The sequence below is a fragment of the Zeugodacus cucurbitae genome, chromosome 6, assembly GCF_028554725.1.
Source record: "Zeugodacus cucurbitae isolate PBARC_wt_2022May chromosome 6, idZeuCucr1.2, whole genome shotgun sequence".
Classification (NCBI taxonomy): domain Eukaryota; kingdom Metazoa; phylum Arthropoda; class Insecta; order Diptera; family Tephritidae; genus Zeugodacus; species Zeugodacus cucurbitae.
The window spans coordinates 6939405-6960709 of record NC_071671.1 but is presented as its reverse complement, the minus strand read 5'-3'; the positions used below and the strand labels follow the sequence as shown (position 1 = coordinate 6960709).

At 31.6% G+C, this 21305-nt stretch overlaps 2 protein-coding genes and 2 non-coding genes across 15 annotated transcripts in view; 1 reads left to right on the top strand and 3 right to left on the bottom strand.

Moving 5' to 3' along the window:
• Positions 1-6679, top strand: part of LOC105210283 (protein lin-54 homolog) — a 107811-nt gene extending 101132 nt beyond the window's left edge. The window contains exon 4 of the mRNA XM_054234070.1: positions 6466-6679. Within this exon, the coding sequence (XP_054090045.1) occupies positions 6466-6478 (13 nt within the window). The 3' untranslated portion in view covers positions 6479-6679. The remainder of the gene's footprint in view (positions 1-6465) is intronic.
• A 6644-nt stretch (positions 6680-13323) lies between these two features.
• The window catches only part of Nadk_1 (NAD kinase), a 50037-nt gene continuing 42055 nt past the window's right edge, over positions 13324-21305 (bottom strand). For 11 of the 12 annotated variants that reach the window (XM_029039058.2, XM_011181106.3, XM_054234087.1 and 8 more), the window contains 4 exons: positions 16151-16234; positions 14948-15181; positions 14216-14843; positions 13324-14153 (listed from right to left, as the gene is read on the bottom strand). In XM_029039058.2, coding sequence (XP_028894891.2) covers positions 13845-14153; positions 14216-14843; positions 14948-15181; positions 16151-16234 — 1255 coding nt within the window. In that variant the 3' untranslated portion in view covers positions 13324-13844. Of the gene's footprint in view, positions 14154-14215; positions 14844-14947; positions 15182-16150; positions 16235-17968; positions 18421-21305 lie in introns of those variants that run through there. The other variant, XM_011181107.3, reaches the window with a different exon arrangement.
• Positions 19862-19934, bottom strand: Trnak-cuu (transfer RNA lysine (anticodon CUU)). Its single transcript has one exon. It is a non-coding gene; the product is annotated as a tRNA-Lys (tRNA).
• Trnak-cuu (transfer RNA lysine (anticodon CUU)) lies at positions 20311-20383 on the bottom strand. The gene has a single exon. It is a non-coding gene; the product is annotated as a tRNA-Lys (tRNA).

The following is a 21305-nucleotide window of genomic DNA, read 5'->3' as shown; positions in this document are numbered from 1 at the left end:
CGGTTGTCTGTCTGTCCGTCCTTCTGTCCGTCTGTCTAACTAACGGTAAAAATTGTGATATCTTAACGAAACTTGGAACAAGTATTCCTTGGCACCCTGAGGAGGTTGCTTTCGCAAATGGGCAAAATCTGACTATTGCCACACCCACAAAATGGCGAAAACCAAAAACCTATAAAGTGTCATAACTAAGCCATAAATGATGTTATAAAAGTAAAATTTGGAATAAAGGATCGCATTAGGAAGGGGCATATTTGGGAGTTATTTTTTTTGGGACGTGGGCGTGGCCGGGCACCCCCAAATCGCTTATTTGTATATATCTCGCAAACCAATAAAGCTATATAAACAAAACTTTCTGCAGTCGCTTTTCTTACGTACCCCACCACACACCATAAAAATAGTTGAAATCGGATAATAACCACGCCCACCTCCCATACAAAGGTTATGTTAAAAATTACTAAAAGTGCGTTAGCTCACTAACTAAAAACGTCAGAAACACTAAATTATACAGAAGAAATATCAGAAGGAAGGAACTCATATTTTTTTACAAAATGAAAAATGGGCGTGGCATCGCCCACTTATGGGTTAAAAGCCATATATCAGGAACTACTCGACAGATTTCAATGAAATTCGGTATATAATACTTTCTTGACACCCTGGTGACACATGTAGAAAATGGATGAAATTGGTTTACAACTACTACAACTTCCCATATAACTCAATTTTGAATTCCATCTTATTCCTTCACTTTATAATATATATATAAGCAACCGATGAAGATAGTGGAATAAAACTGTACACTAATAGTGCATATCATCTCTGGCTTCACTAGTGAAAAACTTGTCGAAAACGGACTATAACTTTTCAAGGCCCCCGATATCGAACATGTTGAACTCAGTGCCTAGGGGTAAATTTTAACCGAAAATATGGGTAAATCTCTCAGATAATTTAATGTAATTCAGAGAAAATTGTTTTTTTCTAATAGTGTGTCCTCTGTTCCAAAAATTATTAAAATCGGGTCATAACATCTCCTAGCTCCATATACCTAATTATAGGTTTTTCAAAAGTACGGAGGGCTTTATTCTGCATATATGTATTCGTTAATTTGTGAGGTATCTAAGCAAAATTAAGTGTTAAGTCTTGGATATAGTATACCTTGCTGGTGAAAATTAATGAAATCGGTTCAGGAATTACCTCTGCCCTCATATCTGTATATGACGATTTTCGTTATTCTATTAAACTTTATGCCGAATTTATGGTTCAAATTGTGTGTGATCTTAATAAAAATATAGCAATAAATTGCGAGAGTATAAAATGTTCGGTTGCACCCGAACTTAGCCTTTCCTTACTTGTTTTTAATTTAAGTTCAGAAATCTTGGTTCTTCCATTTTTCTCAACTTAACCTTATTTGTCTTTGTTTTGAAGTTATATTTCATAGATTCTTAAATTGGATATTCAATTTTTCGTTATGCTGAAGTGACTCCTAGGGTATTTCTTCGTCGGGGTATGAGTTTTATAGTTGGTTAACATCAATATTAATATTCTTGATCACTCAAATGACAAAAATCGAAAGTTTCAATGTAAATTATTTCAGGAATATTGTCTTCACTTCTTTCCCACTACATTAGGATTAACGTTTTCGGAACTGAGTGTATAACGTGTTTCCGAGAACTATTTAGGAACTGTTGTATGCTGCTATAACAACAAAAAGGTAGTAGATCACACATTTGAGCATCGTGAGTGTGTTTTTCTTGAAACTATTTGAGGATAACGACAAATTTCAAGAAAAATACTTATTAGGTCTAGAACTTTGCTTCCGCCGTTTTCCAATAGATATCTCTAGGGTCAAGCACTGGTCGATTAAATCGTTTTTTTTATATCGATCTTGGACATTTGCGTCAACATTAACCCAAAAAAATATTTGTAGAGATCTGTTTGCATCCCCAACTTATTCTCAACTGAAAATGTCGAATTATCGACATTTGCGGGAAATTTTGCTTTTATTTTTTTAATTCCAAGAAAAGTGCGGCTGAGGCACTTCGACATTTGTAATATCGACATTTGTAACCGTTTTTATACAAAAAAAAAAACTTAAATTTACAAAAAAACGGCAAAAGCAAAGTTGTAGACCTAATAATTTCGGGTGTGTTCAAAAAATAACGGGAATTTTCATTAACAAAAAATATTTAAAATATTGAAAAATTCAACATATTTTGTTTCTTATATATATATATGTTTGGCGTAGGAACCGCTTTAAGCGATTATAGCCGAATCCACCAGAGCGCGCCACTCATTCCTCCTTTTTACTTTTTGGCGCCAACTGGAAACACCAAGTGAAGCCAGGTCACTTTGCACTTGGTCTTTCCAGCAGAGTGGAGGTTGTCCTCTTCCGCGGCTTCCTCCAGCGGGTACTGCATCGAACACTTTCAGAGCTGGAGTGTTTTCATCCATTCGTACAACATGACCTAGCCAGCGTAGCCGCTGTCTTTTTATTCGCTGAACTATGTCAATGTCGTCGTATAAATCGTACAGCTCATCGTTCCATCGTCTGCGGTATACGCCGTTGCCAATATTCAGAAGACCATAAACCTTACGCAAAATCTTTCTCTCGAAAACCCCAAGAGTCGTCTCATCGGATGTTGTCATCGTCCACGCTTCGGCGCCGTACATCAGGACGGGAATAATGAGCGACTTGTAGAGTTTGATTTTTGTTCGTCGAGAGAGGACTTTACTATTCAATTGCCTACTCAGTCCAAAGTAGCACCTGTTGGCAAGAGTGATTCTGCGTTGGATTTCAAGGCTGACATTGTTGGTGTTGTTAACGCTGGTTCCCAAGTAGACGAAACTATCTACTACTTCAAAGGTATGACTGTCAACAGTGACGTGGGAGCCAAGACGCGAGTGCGCTGACTGTTTGTTTGATGTCAGGAAATATTTCGTCTTGTCCTCATTCATCACCAGACCCATACGCTTCGCTTCTTTATCTAGTCTGGAAAACGCAGAACAAACGGCGCGGTTGTTGCTTCCGATGATATCAATATAAAAGATAAGATTCCAAACGTCAGGCATGCTTTCTTCCGACCATATTCTACAAAGAAGCTGATACATGCACCTTATCAGTTCTTCGCCGCCGTATTTGAATAGCTCGGCCGGTAATCCATCGGCCCCCCGCTTTGTTGTTCTTCAAGCGGGTAATTGCTATTCGAATTTCTTCATGGTCGGGTAATGGAACATCTATTCCATCGTCATCGAGTGGGGAATCGGGTTCGGCATCTCCTGGTGTTGTACTTTCACTGCCATTGAGCAGGTCGGAGAAGTGTTCCCTCCATAAACCCAGTATGCTCTGGACATCCGTTACCAGATTACCTCCTCGGTCCCTACATGATAATGCTCCGGTCTTGAAACCTTCTGTAAATCGCCTCATCTTTTCATAAAATTTTCGAGCATTACCCATTTTGTTTCTTAATAAACAGCAAATATGCTTATCCGTTGTATTTCGCAACGATAATGACTCAAGAAAGGCTGTATTTTGCTGTAACGAAATTCGATGTTTGAAGAATTCTACAGAAGATGTTTTAGGTTTTTGTAAGAGATCCCATTTGATTCTACTTTATTTCTGAGTTCTACAGAAGATTTTTTATTACTTGTAGAAAATTCGGTGAATATTAACCCTGATTTAGAACATGCTACGATCCGCATAGAATAGTTTCTACAAAAATGTGCATCTCAAAATACTATTTCCATATAAAATTTATAAATGTATTTTGAAACTACTGCCTAAAAAATTATAAATTTCCAAATAACTGACAATTTACTCGTAAGTGATTGCAGCAACCTTTACAACGTTAAGAGTTTAGGAGGGAAGCTGAAGTTTTGCCTTGAAATCGTATAGGCCGTCTAACACAAGCAGTATTTTTCACGTGTATGCATTAAAAAAATAAAATGAAAAAAAAAATTAATGCAAAAGAAAAGAAGAAGTCCACAAAGTAAAATCCTTTTACTCAACATTTAAATCAGCATTTGCGAAGACAGACAGACAGACATAAAATTGATTGCTTGTAATTTAGAAGATTAAAACAAAAATCCGATTCACACTTGAGAAATTGCGATTAGGTCAACGAATCAGAGCTACAACACAACACACACACAGTGATACACGTATACGCAATTTTAGTAAGCTTACAGCAACACACACAAGTGTAAGTGGAGCAGCCGTTGACCAGGACATGCACAATGGCGGCTGGAGGCGTGCACAAGAACAGCATCAGTGGCGCAGTGACCAATGACAGCGAGCGGATAAAATGTCTGAAGTTAGAAATAGACAAGCACACATACATATGTTATATATGAGTATATGTATGTGCCATTTATCCGCTCTGTGGCTTGTTAGCTTCGCATGGAAGGGCGCATAAGCGTTTACCATCGCATTGAATTCCAACGGATGCTGTGTTTATTGGAAGCAGCACGAGAAGGCAAATAAGTGGAAGTATGTAAACGCACACACATCTTTGCATTCACATATAAGCATATGTATGTACATATATATTTATGTTGCAGGCATGCCACAAGTTGTTGAGACAGTTAACGCAACAGCGCTTTCACAGCGACGCGTGTACGCAAACTTCGCCAACAATTCGCAGGCAACAGGCGGTTGGAGGCAGCAAATAAATTGTTTTACACCCGCTTTCATATGAATGTGTGCGCTTTCTTTTATCGTGGCTTTTTTTTGGTATTCGTGATGGATAATAATGACCGCACACGCTAGCAATGGTCAATTGGAAATGTGTTTGGAGTGAGTTTGAGTTGCGTATAATTTATTACTATTCATGTGAGTTCTTTAACTATTGATTTTTTGCATTTTCTATATTAGAGTTTTTTTATTATTATTGTGCTTTATCATTTTTACTTTATTTCATTATTATTATTTAATATTATTATTATTATGCTTGTTAATAATATTAAATTTTTTATTATTCTAATTTTATTTAACTGCAAAATAAATTTATTTTTGATTACATGTACCTATTTACCCATTTTCTAATATAAATATATATGTAAATACGCGGTGTGTTCAAAAAAATAACGGGAATTTAAATTTTTTAAATATGTCTTCATTCGTCTACATTAATGCTGTCGCCTTCAAAATAGTCTCCATTCGAATATATGCACTTATGCCAACGCTTCTTCCAATCGTCGAAACTCTTGAAACAAATCGATTTTTGGGATAGCCATTTGGGTCTTCCAGCGATTTTTCATATTCAGCTTGTAAAAAGACGACCCTTTAAGAATCTCGTTATTTTTGGAAATAAAAAAAATTCATACAAAACCATGTCTGGCGAATATGGAGGCTGGCGCATAATTACGGTAATAAAAAATAAAAACCATTGTTGACAATTGAACTTTCCAAACCCGTGAAATTTTAAATTTATTTTTTTTTGAAAACACCATGTATTATATTTTTTTTTATTATTACTGTATTTTATTACTATTATTGTTAAGATTACTATAAAATACTTTTATTATCCCAAATTTATTTTGCCAAAAAATTAAATGCTTTTTTATTATATTATACTTATGTACTTGCCAATTTTATAATGTTTAATTTAATTTATTAGGTCTACAACTTTGCTTCCGACGTTTTCCAATAGATGTCTCTAGGGTCAAGCACTGGTCGATTAAATCGTTTTATATCGATCTTGGACATTTGTGTCAACATTAATCGAACAAAATATTTGTAGAGATCTGTTTGCATCCCGAACTTATTCTCAACTGAAAAAATGTCACTTTTTGAGCCGAATTCTCGACATTTGCACGGAATACGCGTGCTGCCAGAAAGATGGTCAAAAGCAGTACTAGCGACGGCCAATATTTTGAATAACATTTTAGTAACCGATTTTATACAATAAAAACCTTAAATTTACAAAAAAAAAACGGCGGAAGCAAAGTTGTAGACCTACTTTTTTATATTTGTTTTTTTTTTTTTTTTTTTTTTTGTTTCATACTATTTCCAAAGCAAATTAATTTTATGTACTATTATATTACTTTTGCGTACCATTATATTTACTTAGGGTATTGTAAATTGAATTTTTTAATATTTTCCTGTAGAAAAGTATTATATGATATTTTAACTATTTCTTTTAAGTTTATATTTTATTACAAAATTTAATTCAATATTATTTCTTGTTTTTTTTATTATTTTTTTTTATTAATTTATTATTATTATTTCATAAGTTTCATTGTATATTATTTATTTTATTTCTTTATTTAAACGTAAATTTCATACAAAAAGTATTCAAATTAATTATATATAAATGAATTATGTGCTCATTTAAATATCTTAAGCTTAAAATTTGCAGCGGTTTTCTCTCAAATGAAATCGGCCTTTCTTAAGTATAGGCACAAGAAAGCATGAAAATATAGAAAATATGGATGCATGTACATGTAGTTATATGTATTTTTTATTTCCAGTAATCTCCACTAACTCTTCTTAAAGCCGGCACTGGAACCTATTCAGTTAGTCAAACGCGTAAGCAGCAGTCAACGATGGCTCTAAGTGCTTTCCGCTGTTAACTGTCAATGACTGTAGCCATTAAGCCCGCATTATACGCAGTAGGGATTGCAATGAGAGGCAAGTATTAACCAACCAACACGTTTTCGCGAATTTTTACTTACTTTTCATGTAGCTAGAACCATGTATACTTGTATATCAATCACCTTAATTCTCTTTCACAGTTTTACTGCTTAACAATTTAACTGCTCTGACAGTCAAATTAATTAATTAAATATAATGTACGTATCTAACTGAATTCATTACACACACACGAGAGCTTATTCACGCTTCGTAACCAGCATACATTTAGGCTGACTACTGCCATCGGAGCTGTAAAGTAGCCGAAGTTGCGTATACGCCGTGGACCTTTGGAATAAGAAAGTTTGTTTGGGCATGTGTATAAAAAAATTAAAATAATCTCATTTATATAATTTTAAATAATCTCATTTATGTAATAAATAACTGTAATGCAAATTCTATGAGACTGAGCTAAAAAGTAGCTAAACTGTGAAATACAGTTGAACTTCCTTAATTCGAATCGCCATAATCCACAAAAATAACTTCGAGTTAGACTGACTTCCGAGTTACGGACAGAAATTCGTATGAAATTTGGCTTCTATTGCCAATTCAAAAGTTCGAGTTATGGAGAACTTCGACTTATGGTAGTTCAAGTGTATATAAAATTTTAAAACATAAAGAATATGTAAAAAACAATTCTAGCAAGATAGCTTTAAGTATTTTTTTTAAATATTAGAAATAATAAATCGTAACACATCTTGTTTAATTGCTTTTCAAACAATATTGATTGGACAAAACGATTTACAATACGTTTTTTCCATTACATATAGCTGAGTAAGTACATTATTGCAATCCAATGAACACTCTCCACAATATCAGCACCTAAATGTATGCTGCGTAAAGATTACAGGGCTGTGAATGTAAAACTATGGACTGTTATCCACATAAAACTGTTAACATACCTCAGACAGTGATCAAAAGAACTGATAATTTAGATGTTCCTGCAAAATGTAATGGAACACGAATGAGCCTTGCATAAGCCTACAGGAAAAGTAGTTTTTTCAAACTATTTAAGTTTTATCTTTAATTTTGGCCACTATTTGTTCAAATTTATGCTATATTCAATATATTGAGCCTACATTTGATTATAATGCGCTAGATAGCGTCGTGTATAGCTACGATAGATAGCTACGTGTCTTTTTTCTTGCTATGGAACTAAAAAGAACCCAAAAGATGATAATAAGGGACGCTGTTTACCTTTCTTGACCATATAAACTATTATAAATCACACATTGAGACTACTACTGCCTAAAATGCATGAAACTGGACAATTGACGCCGTAAAACCGAATAAAATACTATTTGGGACCTCCTCCGCAATGCATATTTGTTGATTGCACCGTATTTATTGCAGCTGATAAGAGCTTTCACCCCGTAACTTTCCCCTAAACGTTTGGTCAATATTTAGCAGCTATAAAAACAACATTTTACCGAAGGTTGTTTTGTTTTTGGTTGGGAAATATCAACAGTAAAAAAATTGTTTTTTTTTCACCATTCCTTTTTTCTACCTCAATAGGGTGTTTTTTTATATTAAAATTCGGCCTATATACCTTTGTGTTGTTTTTGTTTTTTTTCCAATTATTGTTCCTTTGCTTATTTTGAAGTGTTGTTTTTTTACTTTGTTTTTTCCTTGGACTTTGTTTTTTTTTTGTCCACTCACCTCTACTACTCACCCCTTTCGAAATGTTGTTTCTCTTTACTTTTCCACATTTGCATATTTTCATTCTCCTCTATATATTATATTACCTTTACTTTACCATTTGCACATTACCTACCTACTCCACCTTACCTTTCTTTGCCCGCGGCTTTCTATGATCCATCATTTTCACTTGTCCAACCATATTTCCCACCACAACCACATGTTTGTCTTTATGTTTATTGTTTGCCGCATTTATATGTATATTAATTATCCTTCACTACTTTTGTTGTTTTTCGCTGAAGTCCAGATTTTCCCACGAATTCCTCTTAATTACTGCATTTAATTATTTTTATTTCCATGTGCAATCCATGCTCGATTCGAACCTGTGATCCTCCGAATATGAAGCCACAGGCTTACACCTTGCACCACAGTCGCTTTCAATTACACAGGTAACTTTTGGGAATTAGTACTGCGTGACTGCAAAAGTGCATAATAATGCAGTGTTGTCCACTGCACTCCGAGTTTTCCCCGCAGGGAAAATCTAATGCCAGGGAAATTGTTATTGTCACAATGCCATACTTACAGGCATATAATATGTGTTTGGTGTAGGAGGAACAAGGTTCGAATTACGATTGGTTTTACAATTTTTTTTTTTACATTTTACTTTTTTAATTTTTTTTTTTTTATAAAAAAAAAAATTTTAATCAATAATTACTAATAATATTAATTCCACTTACCATAATTATTATATTATATTTGCAGCTATTTTATTAATTTTTTTCAAGGTTTGCAAATTTGGTAAATTTGCACACGAAAAATATCAAGTTTTCCGATATTCAAAAAAGCGCATTTTTTTCATCTTCTTTATTAAAAGCATGTAAAAATAGTTGCATTATTTAGTTTAATTAAAGAAGTAATTAAGTGCACATCGGACAGCATTAGAGTGCATACTACAAACATACATAGCCCACATGGGTCTCAGCACAAGAACGCTACACAGAAAATATTTAAGCAAAAATAATGTGGAAAAGCACAAAAAAAAAATATTCAGAAAGGAAAATTTGTGTAGCATATAGAGCGAATGTTCAGTAAATTAAAGTGGCTTAAATATAAATTACAAATTAAATTATTTGATATTTACTTCTTTCTATGCTTTAACAATTTAGTAAAAGTTTCTTACTAATTTCAAGTGCTTTTGTTGCTATGTTGCATTAATTATAAAACATTTGATAAACCAGTGAAATGTCAGTTTAATACTAAATCTATATACAATTATATACTCGTATGTATGTATGTGTGCCCACCAACTCTGTAAAATATATTTGTATGTTTGTTTATTTAATTTTCGTAATATTTTTATTATTTATAATAAAAAAGGTACGTTAAAGTAACATTACAACAAACACACATACTCAAATGTGCAAATGTATGTATGTATGCGTGATCTCTACTACAATATGGATTTAGAACATACGCACATAATTATATATATGCTTTTTTAAGATTTATATCCTTATGCTTCTTATACATATTTAAATATATGTATATATGTTATTAAAGCTAAGATCTGTAGACTTTTTGCATTTACAGACGACATTGCTTGGCTTTTCATTTCAAAAGTTTTCATTTTGCAAAAGTGTTTTAAAATTTAATAAGTGTGATGAAAAAAATAATTTTGAGGTTATGATAGATTTTTTTGCACATAAAATTTTTGCAATTAAATTGAATAGGGACGAAATTATTAGGTTTTGGATTTAATAGAAAATCAATAACTGAAATCAAACAATTGAAATATAAATAAAAATAAGAAATAATAAAAAATAGAAAAAAAAATTAAAATAGAGAAATATATATTATAAAAAAAAAATAAAAATTTAAACACTAAATTAAAAGTTAAAATAATTTATTAATTTCAATAAGAAAAGAATTTATAAAAACGAAAAACATAAAAAAATAGAATTTAACAAATGTGTGTGTGTAAATGAATTTGTAAAAATAAAAAATATTTAAGACATAATTACAAAACAAAAACAAAAAATTTAAGACATAATAACAAAAAATTAAAAATGTATGCCAACTACATAAGAAATAAAAATATACATTAATTTACAACAAAATAAATATAAATAAAAATATGTTGACAGCTCAGAGTATTATCGCGGAAATTAAATATAAAATTTAAATCAATAATTTTTTTTATTAAATTTTATAAAAATAAATAATATAAAAAAATAAAGTTTTTAAATTATTAGGTCTACAACTTTGCTTCCGCCGTTTTCCAATAGATGTCTCTAGGGTCAAGCACTCGTCGATTAAATCGATTTCTTTATATCGATCTTGAACATTTGTGTCAACATAAACCCTACAAAATTTTGTAGAGATCTGTTTGCATCCCAAACTTATTCTCAACTGAAAATGTCACTTTTTGAGCCAAATTCTCGACGTTTGCGGAAAATTTTGCTTTTCTTTTTTTAATTCTAAGAAAAGTGCGACTGAGGCTTATCGAATGCTTTCGGATACGTACGATGAGGCTGTCCTAAATGAAAAAAGCCTTAAATTTGCAAAAAAAAAAACCGCCGGAAGCAAAGTTGTAGACCTAATATAATATTAACTTTCAACAAAAAAAAAATATTATAAACAATCGGACATATATGTTGAACAATAAAAAAATATTAATAGCAAAAAAATCGAATTTAAAGTATAAACATGATAATATAAGAATTAAAAGCCAGCATACATAAATAAAAAAATGTTTACGTTTAAAAAATAAAAAATAAAAAAAAAATAGAAATAAATAATAAAAAATATATGTATAAACAAAATAAAAAATATTTATATAATAAAAAAATATTATAATATTAATTGAGAAAAAAATAATTTCAAATTTTAAACATAAAGACTATAATAAAATAATAACAATAAAAAATATAAATTTATTAAAAAAAAAAAGAAAAACTAAAAACATAAAAAATAGTAAAAATATACAAAATATTATATATGTACATATGTATTTGTAACAGGAATAAAAAAATATTAGCAGAAAATCAAATTAATTTCAATTTTTAAATATAAAAATTATAATATATTAATTAAAAGCAGATATCTGATGATGTAAAAATATATAAAACCATAAAAAAATAAAAAAAAATTAAAATTAAAAATAAATGAAAAGAAAATGATAAAATAAATAAACAAAATGAAAAGAATGTAAACCCAAACTTTTTTTTAAATACAACTTTTGAATAGAAAAATTATTACCAAACGTACAACCAAATAAAAAAAAAAATAATAATACAGTGGACCTTTCATAACTCGAATTTCTATAACTCGCAGTTCTCCATAACTCGAATTTCTATAACTCGCAGTTCTCCACAACTCGAACTCTTGAAGAGGCAATAGAAGTCAAATTTCATACAAATTTCCTTCCATAAATCGAACTTTTTGGTCAGGACATAATAAAAAATTTAAAATTTTACTATCAAGGCAGAAGTCTTTTTGTGGATTATGGTGCTTCGAGTTAGAGAAGTTCCACTGTAATTAAAAAAAAAATTAAATTTTAATTAATTAATTAACTATTGAAATGATATTATACAATTTTTAGAAATAAATAAAATTAAAAAACAATTAAAATTTAAAAACAATTTTTTTTTTAAATAAGCAAAAGTGATAATAAAAATGTTAAAAACAAAAAATTAATTTTAATATTAAATATTGAAATGAAATAACATTTGTAATTGCAGTTGAACTTCCATAACTCAAAGTTCTCTATAAGTCGCACACTTAAATTGGCAATAGAAATCAGATTTCATACAAATTATCTTCCATAACTTGAAGTCTCCCTATCACGAAGTTTTATTGTGGATTACGGTGATTTAAGTTGAGGAAGTTCAACTGCATATTTATAAAACAAAATTTATTCATACGGCGAGTATATAAGAATATTAATTAAGAAAAATAAAATAAAATTCAAATTTTAAATATAAAATGATAATATTATAACAGCCAGCGTACAGATAAAAAAATATAAATTGTAAGAAATTATAAAAATATGAAATAAAAATGGATGGAATTAAAAAAAATAAAAAAAAAATATTGAATTACAAAAATGTGAAGTTTAAAAAAAATAATTAAATTAATGAAAAGAAAGGAAAATTAAAACAATAAAATGAAAAGAACATTAAATAAAACCAAAAACTGTACTTGCTAAATATAATTTTAAATAAGAAAGATATTAAGAAATGAAAAAAAGTGATAATAAAAACTAAAAATTGAAATAAAAACTTTTTTAATAATATTAAAATATCTAAGCATAACAATTTTAACAAATTAATAAAAAATAAAGAATATAAAAAATAATAATTAAATTGCGTTTATGTTTTAATCAAAAAATCTAAAATAAATTTCATCCCTAATATTTTACAATTTTAAACAGAAATAATAATAGTTATTTTTTAATTAGCTCAATAATAGATATTGCCTTTAAGCTTTTTAGTCTTATTCAAAACATTATATATTTTTAAATAAAGTATGATTTTTAAAGCATATTTATATTATTTAGTACCTAATTTGAAAACATTGCTTATAACAAATGCATTTGCATTGACGCCTAAAAATCTAATTTATAATTTGCTTAAATTTCAAACTGATTGCCTATTTTATTTATTAAACACACCTTAAAGCTATATTACAAATATACCGTTAAATGTATTTAGGCGTGTGCATGTGACACAATAGTGCGGAATTATAACTAAATATATATATGTATGTATGCATGTTTGCTTGCTAATAAAGCGCCAATAATTGCTGCATATTGCTAATAATTGTTGTAATACATGAATACAAATAAATAATAACAAAAGACAATTTGAGCTATTTTTGTTGGCATTGCAAGTGCTTTAAATGTGTGTTTTGTGTAGAAAAATGTTTTAATAACTACTCATAGTAAGCTATCGCAAAAACAAGGTTTATAAACGGAGATAGTAGCACTCCACTAAGTGCATTTAACTGCATTAAGCTGCTATATATATATCTGTATGTTTGTTTGCTTGTGTGTCTAAGCAATTTCGTTGCCAATTTAATGCTAATTACAATAAACATATTTAGAAGAATTATTTTAGTAAGTGCCTTCATTAAACACTTCCCACATTTTATTTGCTTCATTTTCACATCACATTTAACTTGTCATTTATTGCATTTTTTTTTTGTATTTCATAAATCATTTAACAAAATTATGCTATACTAAGTTTCTGCAACAGATTTGTTCATAATTTCATACAATTTTCATTATTAACATTTCGAACCAACGACGCTTTCATACACGCCAGTAAAAAAAAATGTCGCTAAAGCAAAAGCACAAATTAAAAAATAAAATGTGCGCGCTTTCCAACACTTCCAACATGCCGTTCCAACTCATTAACATTCCGCTTTCATTCATTACGCCATAATGCGCCAAAGCTTCATCAACAACAACAACACCGTTGTGCCACACACATTTGTGCAACGCCAAATTTCATTATTTTTTCCCTTACACTCCCCCAATATTTAATTCATCGTCGGAAAAATTGAATACCACCCACGGCAATCACTGCAAACACGTGCCACTATCCAATATCGTGTCGTTGACACGATCCAAATCGTCCAGGGTGTCTTCCGAACCGGAGGCGGTCAGATCGCACAGCTCATCGAGACATTTCTGCTTCTTGCGCACATTCCAGTGCAGACACTCCGCCAGCGAGTCGAACCAGTCGGAAATTTGATCTTGTGCGCATATGCTGGGTACCGGATAGATGGAGGTCGTGACACGCAGGCAGTCGCCATGCAACAGTTCCTGACGATTGCGACCATCAAAGGAAACCCATGAGGTGTTGCGGCTATCCGGTGAGATGGAGATCTATGTGTGTGTACAAATGATATTAATAACGGTTACTTTACTTAAAATGAGTTCAAATTCACCTTCAACTCCACGCCTGCGGGCACCACAATCGGTCGAAAACTCAGCGAATGCGGACAAATGGGTGTCACCATTATCGCCGGCACGGAGGGATGTATCATTGAGGCGCCAGCTGCCACGGCGTACGCGGTACTACCCGTCGGTGTGGACACAATCAAGCCATCACCCTGCACCGACGTTATGTATTTGCCATCCAGAAAGAGATCGATGTTGCTCAGGTACGGTGAGGGTCCACGATCGATGACGACTTCGTTGAGCACCAAAATGTTCGTTGAACCACGGCTGGCACTCTTATTTGTGCCATCACTGCCATCCATTTGGTAGTTGTTGTACGAATTCTTTGTTATTGGATTATCGCACTCCGATTCCTTGCGGCGATCGCTCTTGCGGTAAATGACACAACGCAAGCGACTGCGCAATGTAAGCGCAGCATGACCTTCCAGCACGTTGGTCACTTGCTCTTGGAAGTTCTCGAATTCGAATGGTGTGAGGAAACCAAGCGAACCCAAATGGAATGCCATCACCGGTGGCACCGATTGCTGGAAGAGCAGCGAAGCGTAGAGTAGTGTGCCGTCGCCACCCAGGCAGACAATGAAATCAATGCGATCGGTTAGATCATCACGGCCATCTCTGTTGTGCGTGGAAGGTAAAAATTAGTGATTAAGATTAAATATAAAATTAAAAATAAAATTCTAATTTAATATTTTGAAAGTTAAAGATTTGCTTTTACTCACTTGAATGTTACTAATTTCTCTTTGATATTCTTGAATTTCTTATCTTCTGTTAGTAGCGGGTCATCGAGCACTGCCGACTCGACCCAAACGACCATGTGCTTCTCCTGCACCAGCCATTCGACCAGCTGTACGAAGGGTGCCAGCACCGTTGAGTCACGCACTTTCTTTATGACGAGCACGGTGAGCGGTGGCTTGTACCAGGTCAAGCGTTGACTGGCGGGATCCTGAATTTGCCTGCAGTAAATGGGTGGAGAAGAAGATTTGTGAGTAAAATTAAAAGAAATGATTTTTCGATAGAAATATATATAATATATTTTTTTAATTTTTTAAATAATTATTTTTAATAATAAAATTAAATTATAAATATAAATTAATTATATTCAATAATAAATGCAATTAAATTTTTTTAAATAATATGAATTATCGATTAAAAAAATAAAAAATAAAATTAATAAAAAAAATTTGCTTTCATTTTAAATTTTTTTAATATAACTTAATTTTAAAAAACTTAATTTTTTTAAGTATATATAATTAAGAAGTCTGTTGTTTAGTTCAATATATAAATTATCGATTAAATTAAATTATTTAAAAAAAATATATATAAATTAATTTAAAAAAAAAAATAATTTTAATTTTAATTTTTTAATATAACTTAATTTTAAAAATTTAAATTTTTTTAAGTATATATATATATTGTTTAGTCCAATATATATTTTAAATAAATTATTTTTCTTACAAAAAAAGTGTAACAGAAATAAGATCTTTCATATTTTTTTTTATATTTTAAAATTATTTTTTTTAAATCAAAATTTTTAATTTTTTTCTTTGTTTTAAGTATATATAATTATATTTTTTTTTTATTTTAATTTAATTTTTTATTTAATAAAAGTTATAATATATTTGTAATTTAGAAAATATATGTTTGAATTTTTTGTATAGAACAAATTCGTTCTTTTTTTCTTCAAATATTTTTTTTATAGTTTTATTGTTTTTGGTACTGCCTTACAATGTTCTTAATATTATATAATATTATTATATTTTTTAATTTTTATTTATTTATTTATTTTTTATTTTTTTTTTTTGTATATTCTTAATTAATATTTTTGTAATTAATTTTTTAATCATTTAATTATTTTTGATTTCATATATAATTATATTAATTATTATTTCTCACTAAAAATAACATATTTTATAGTTACTTACATAACCATTGCTTGATTTTTCATTATTCGTCCACATGGTCCAAATTGTTGGAATGGCGATGGAGCATTCAAACTTCGGGTGCGCCTGTAAGTAGAGAATAAAATACAAATAAAATTAATTATTTTGAAATATGATACTAAAATAAATAAAAAGACATAAAAATTAAAATTATTTACAGAAATAAAAACAATATAAAATCGTTTCATTGTCAAAAAAAACTGGACTTCCTGACCTCAAAATTGTATATTTTTAACGAATAAACAAATGTAAATATTCCTTTCCTATCAAAAACCGATAAAGGTTACACATTTTCAATTCAGCTGCATAACCTCAAAAACAACCTGGAAAGACACAGTAAATATCGAAAAAAAATATTGAAATTATTGACAGTGCTTTAGCTTGATTTTTATTCCAATATCTATGCAGATCAGATCATTGTTAAGATTTTAAAAAACTACCTATTAAAAATAACAGAACACAACGTTTAAGATCCTCTGAAACTCTATAGACTCCTCGCAAGATGTTGTTCAACACTCTCAGCTTCGAAAATGAATATTTTACTATTTTATGAATTTTATTCGATTGATTTGATTGCATTTTTTTATTCATATTTTATGCGTTTATGAATGAAACTGACAAGCTCCACAATATTTTCATATTTTATTCCAAATAAGTTCAATGATCTAAATGAATGTAACTTTTAAAGAAACATTCAGGGAGTAAACATTTTTTTTTCGTCCACAGATGTCACTTGGAGTTCAGTAGACCATTAAAAACATAAAATTAATTAAATTTCAGTATGTAATATTCTTTTTCGATCTGTTCAAAGATCTGTTTGCAAAATTAGATTTCAAATTTGAAGAAACTCTCAATTTGTAGGTGTTAAACCTCACAGAACTCGATTCGTACCGTCCTTAGAGCATATAAGTAACGCTACTCGAATGACTTTTGGTGTTAGTAGACATGGATGGAACACAGAAGCGCCTCTTAATAGTTGTAGAAATTCAACTGACAAGTTTTTTGGAGAGCAATTTAAGCTGCGGAATCGTATGTAGAGGCTGATATGTAACTGAGGTCTTTCTTTAATGTCTTTAAGTAACGACATTTTTGTCTTCTCAACAAATCTACATTTTTCTTAATTCTTTAATAGCGCGTATCCTTTACAGTCTACAGACCTTTACTAAATTTTAGGTCACAGGAATTCCTTTAAGCTGCAATACCAAAGGAATGTCAGCAATGCGTGTACCACAACAATATATATTTTTCCACCACTTATTGGCATAATTCCTGCTCGACGCCGCCAAAAGTGTTGAGACAACGTTTTGTACGCCAACACATACACTCAAACAACTGTATATTCATATATGTATTTAATATAAATCAACACAACGCGTAACGAAACCAGATTTTTAGTTGATCACCTTAAAATTGTTTAACGCGACTGGCGCCTGGCACTGAAATCAACGAAAAGAAAACGTGCATTTTGCTACTTTTTATAGAGCGAGCGGAATTTTAAGAATATTTCTAGACAAACTGCTATACATAATATGTGTGTTCAAAAAATAACGGGAATTTTCGAGTTTTTTTTAAGAAAAAAGAACAAATTGTTATGTGTTTAATTAATGTACTCGCCAAAATCATTTAAAAAAGTTTAAAAATTTGTATACCCCAAACTAGTGAAATTTTAAAATTCCCATTATTTTTTGAACACAACTCGTATAGGCATTAAATATTTATATAATTTTTCTCATAAATATTTTTTAAATTAAATTTTCCTCTCAAATCACTAGCAATTTAAGCAAGTGTGCCTTGTTTAACCTTAATGTTCTGCAATCCGCCGTGATTTTGTCTCGCAGCGACAGCTGTTCCAGCACCGTTTCACCATTGTACGCATGAAAGCCGTTATCCACAATCATGTCGCTATTAAATTCCTTCAAATCGATGGCGGTGCGTTTCAGTGGCACCGCATCCAGCAATAATTCTTGATGGCGCCGATGTATCGGAAACATATTTCAAAGGATTTTATCGCACTTTTTTCCGAGAAATATTTTTTTTTTTAATGTAAATTTAGCTTAGTTTCAGCACTTAACACTTGATGATAAAAAGCGCATGAAAAGTTCAAAGGCACGGCAAAGAAAACGATTTTTATTAGTAAAGCGTATTAAATTGTATAGTTTATACGCGTGTGTATATTTGTATATAGTAAAATCGCACAAACAATTGGTGCGAGCGCCGAACTAGCAGCTTTTATATTTATTTAGCAATATTTTTTTTTGGTTTTTTTACACTTTTTGTTAGCTTTATTGCTTCATATATGGTTGGTCGTAGGTAGTAGAGTTAGTTGAGTTGGGCTGTCTCGCCTGTTGCTTGCGCGCTCGTACGTTTGCGGCTACTGTGCGTTGCGTCTACAAGCGTTTGCCTTTTTGATTGCCTTTTGATTGGCTTTGCTTGCTTGTTGTTGCTGCTTATTATTAGCCGTATTTTTCTTTCTTTATTTATGCCGTTGTCGCTCAATTGCTGTTGCCCGCACGAAGGTTAAGAAAATACTGAAGCCCAGCCGAACGCTGCTCCAAACAATGTGCTGTGTTACCAACAATTGGTAAGACGATTTTTTTATTTTTCGGCATCTCTTTTGTTTTTATTTTCTTCTTCTTCTTCTTCTGCTCCAAACATACAACAATAACTGACAATAAAGCTGTCAGCCAGTCAAATAGTGGCAGCGGAGACTCAGCTGGAGTCAGCTGGTAGGAAGCATAAAACGATGAGCACAACGAAGACGACGCCGCTCTTGTGACCAAGCGGGAGTGTATAAAGCAGCGTTAAATAATATTGTTGTAAACTACTTAAGAAAACAGCTTGCTGAGCGAGGCAAGCGTTGGCGAAAAAAAAATTATAAAATTTATATTTAAAAAAAATAGTATGTAGTTAAATAAAAAATAACAAAAAAAGTCAATCGAGCAGTAAACAAATAAATATTGCGTTGCTCAAGCGGATGCTGTGCGCCGCTGAGAGTCGCGTTACTATAAAGACGCAACAACTCAGCTACTAACTGCCTACAGAAATGAAGCGTGTTTCGGGGGAGTGTGTAGGCGGTTGTGGGTAGCAGCGAACAGCTGAAATTATTTTGATTGAGTTGGTGTCGCACATGGTTTAAGCGCTCAAGTCGTGCACCGTAAGTAGGTTGGACTAATTGGCTGCATTAAAAAAAGCGAAAATGTTAGATATAAGCGCTTGCAAAACGGTAAAGGAGGGGAGAGAAGAAGATACTAAGGGTGAGAAACACATTTTTCAAGATCTCTCGATTCAAAAATGCAAATGAAAAGATAAAAAGTCAACGGAGGGGAGGAGGGACCAAAGAAAAATGAATGAAAAAAAAAATATTTTCAAAGAAAGATCTTTTTCGAAAGATCGTTCCCAATCTCAAGCGATATTTTGTTAGATTGAAGGCAGTAACTCATAATATTTAAGGTGAACTCTATGAGAATAAACAATCTGATCATCTTTAGGCAGAACTTTGTCCAAAATCAATATATTTTAAAGTCTCACAAGATATAATTTCCGGGCCAAGTAAAAACATCAGCGCTTACGAAGTTTCAGACTGGCTCTGGATTATGAAGACAATTAATATTGACATTTTTGCAACAAAAAATTTTTAGTTTTTATATGAACTGAATGAAATTATTACGAGAAGTACCTAAAAATAATAGTCTACGCCCAACGTGGGGCTCGAATCCACGACCCTGAGATTAAGAGTCTCATGCTCTACCGACTGAGCTAGCCGGGCACATAAATTTAACTCCTTCCCCAACGAAAGACATAAGCTCAAGCAGGAGGAATCATGCTCAAAAAATCAATTTTAATTTTTTGAAAAATATATATTTTTTTCTATTATTAAATACTGAAGACGTAAGTTCTCAAATATATATTGAGGGTAAACTCCCCAACAATTTTCAACAGTTCAGGGTCTTGAGAATGATCGATTGATCCTTTTAAAGAACAGTTTCACATTACAACTAGAAACTCAAATCTTACGGCAGCAAATATACGAGTTCAGCTATTTTTGAACTTAAAGTTATTTTTTTAAGTGTATTTTCTGGAAATTTTACTCAATACCCCCTTTCAGAATGTTTATATAGTCCAGTAGTCGTTCAAAAAGCTTGCGCCCAACGTGGGGCTCGAACCCACGACCCTGAGATTAAGAGTCTCATGCTCTACCGACTGAGCTAGCCGGGCAATCGAGATATAGGCTCACTGTAATGGAATTTTAAATTCGAAGTATTCGCAATAGACGCAAATATTTTTAAAAAATTTTGAACAAAAAAATATTCGGATAAATTATGTAATTAAAATCTCTGCAATATATGTATTTTATATTACAACAATAATTTATAAAATTAATGTATGTATGTTATTGGCGTTCAACCGTTTAGCCGGTTATAGCCGAATCGATGAGAGCGCGCCACTCTTCTCTTTCCTTCGCAGTTCGGCGCCAGTTGGAGATTCCAAGTGTAACCAGGTCGCTCTCCACCTGGTCCCTCCAATGGAGTGGAGGCCTTCCCCTTCCTCGGCTTCCTCCGGCGGGTAGTGCATCGAACACTTTCATAGCTGGAGTGTTTTCATCCATTCGTACAACATGACCTAGCCAGCGTAGCCGCTGTCTTTTTATTCGCTGAACTATGTCAATGTCGTCGTATAACTCGTACAGCTCATCGTTCCATCGTCTGCGGTATTCGCCGTTGCCAATGTTCTGATGACCATAAATCTTGCTCAAAATTTTCCTCTCGAAAACTCCTAGTGTCGTCTCATCTGATGTTGACATCGTCCAAGCTTCTGCACCATAAAGCAGGACGGGAATGATAAATTATTATTAAAATTAATAATATACATAAATATATAGTTGAACTTCCATAACTCGAACCTTCTATAAGTCGAAGATCTCCTTAACTTGAACACTTGAATTGGCAATAATTATAATTTTACTATCAGGGAACAATTTTAAAAGAGTCTTTCTATATCCTATGGGGGCAAACAAAGAATATGATTTTATAATCTTTATTTAGATTTTATATAAAATCTATATTTTACTGCTTTTTGAAAAATTATATTTTTTTGAAAATTCTATAACTCGAAGTCTCTCTAACTCGAAGTTTTTTTG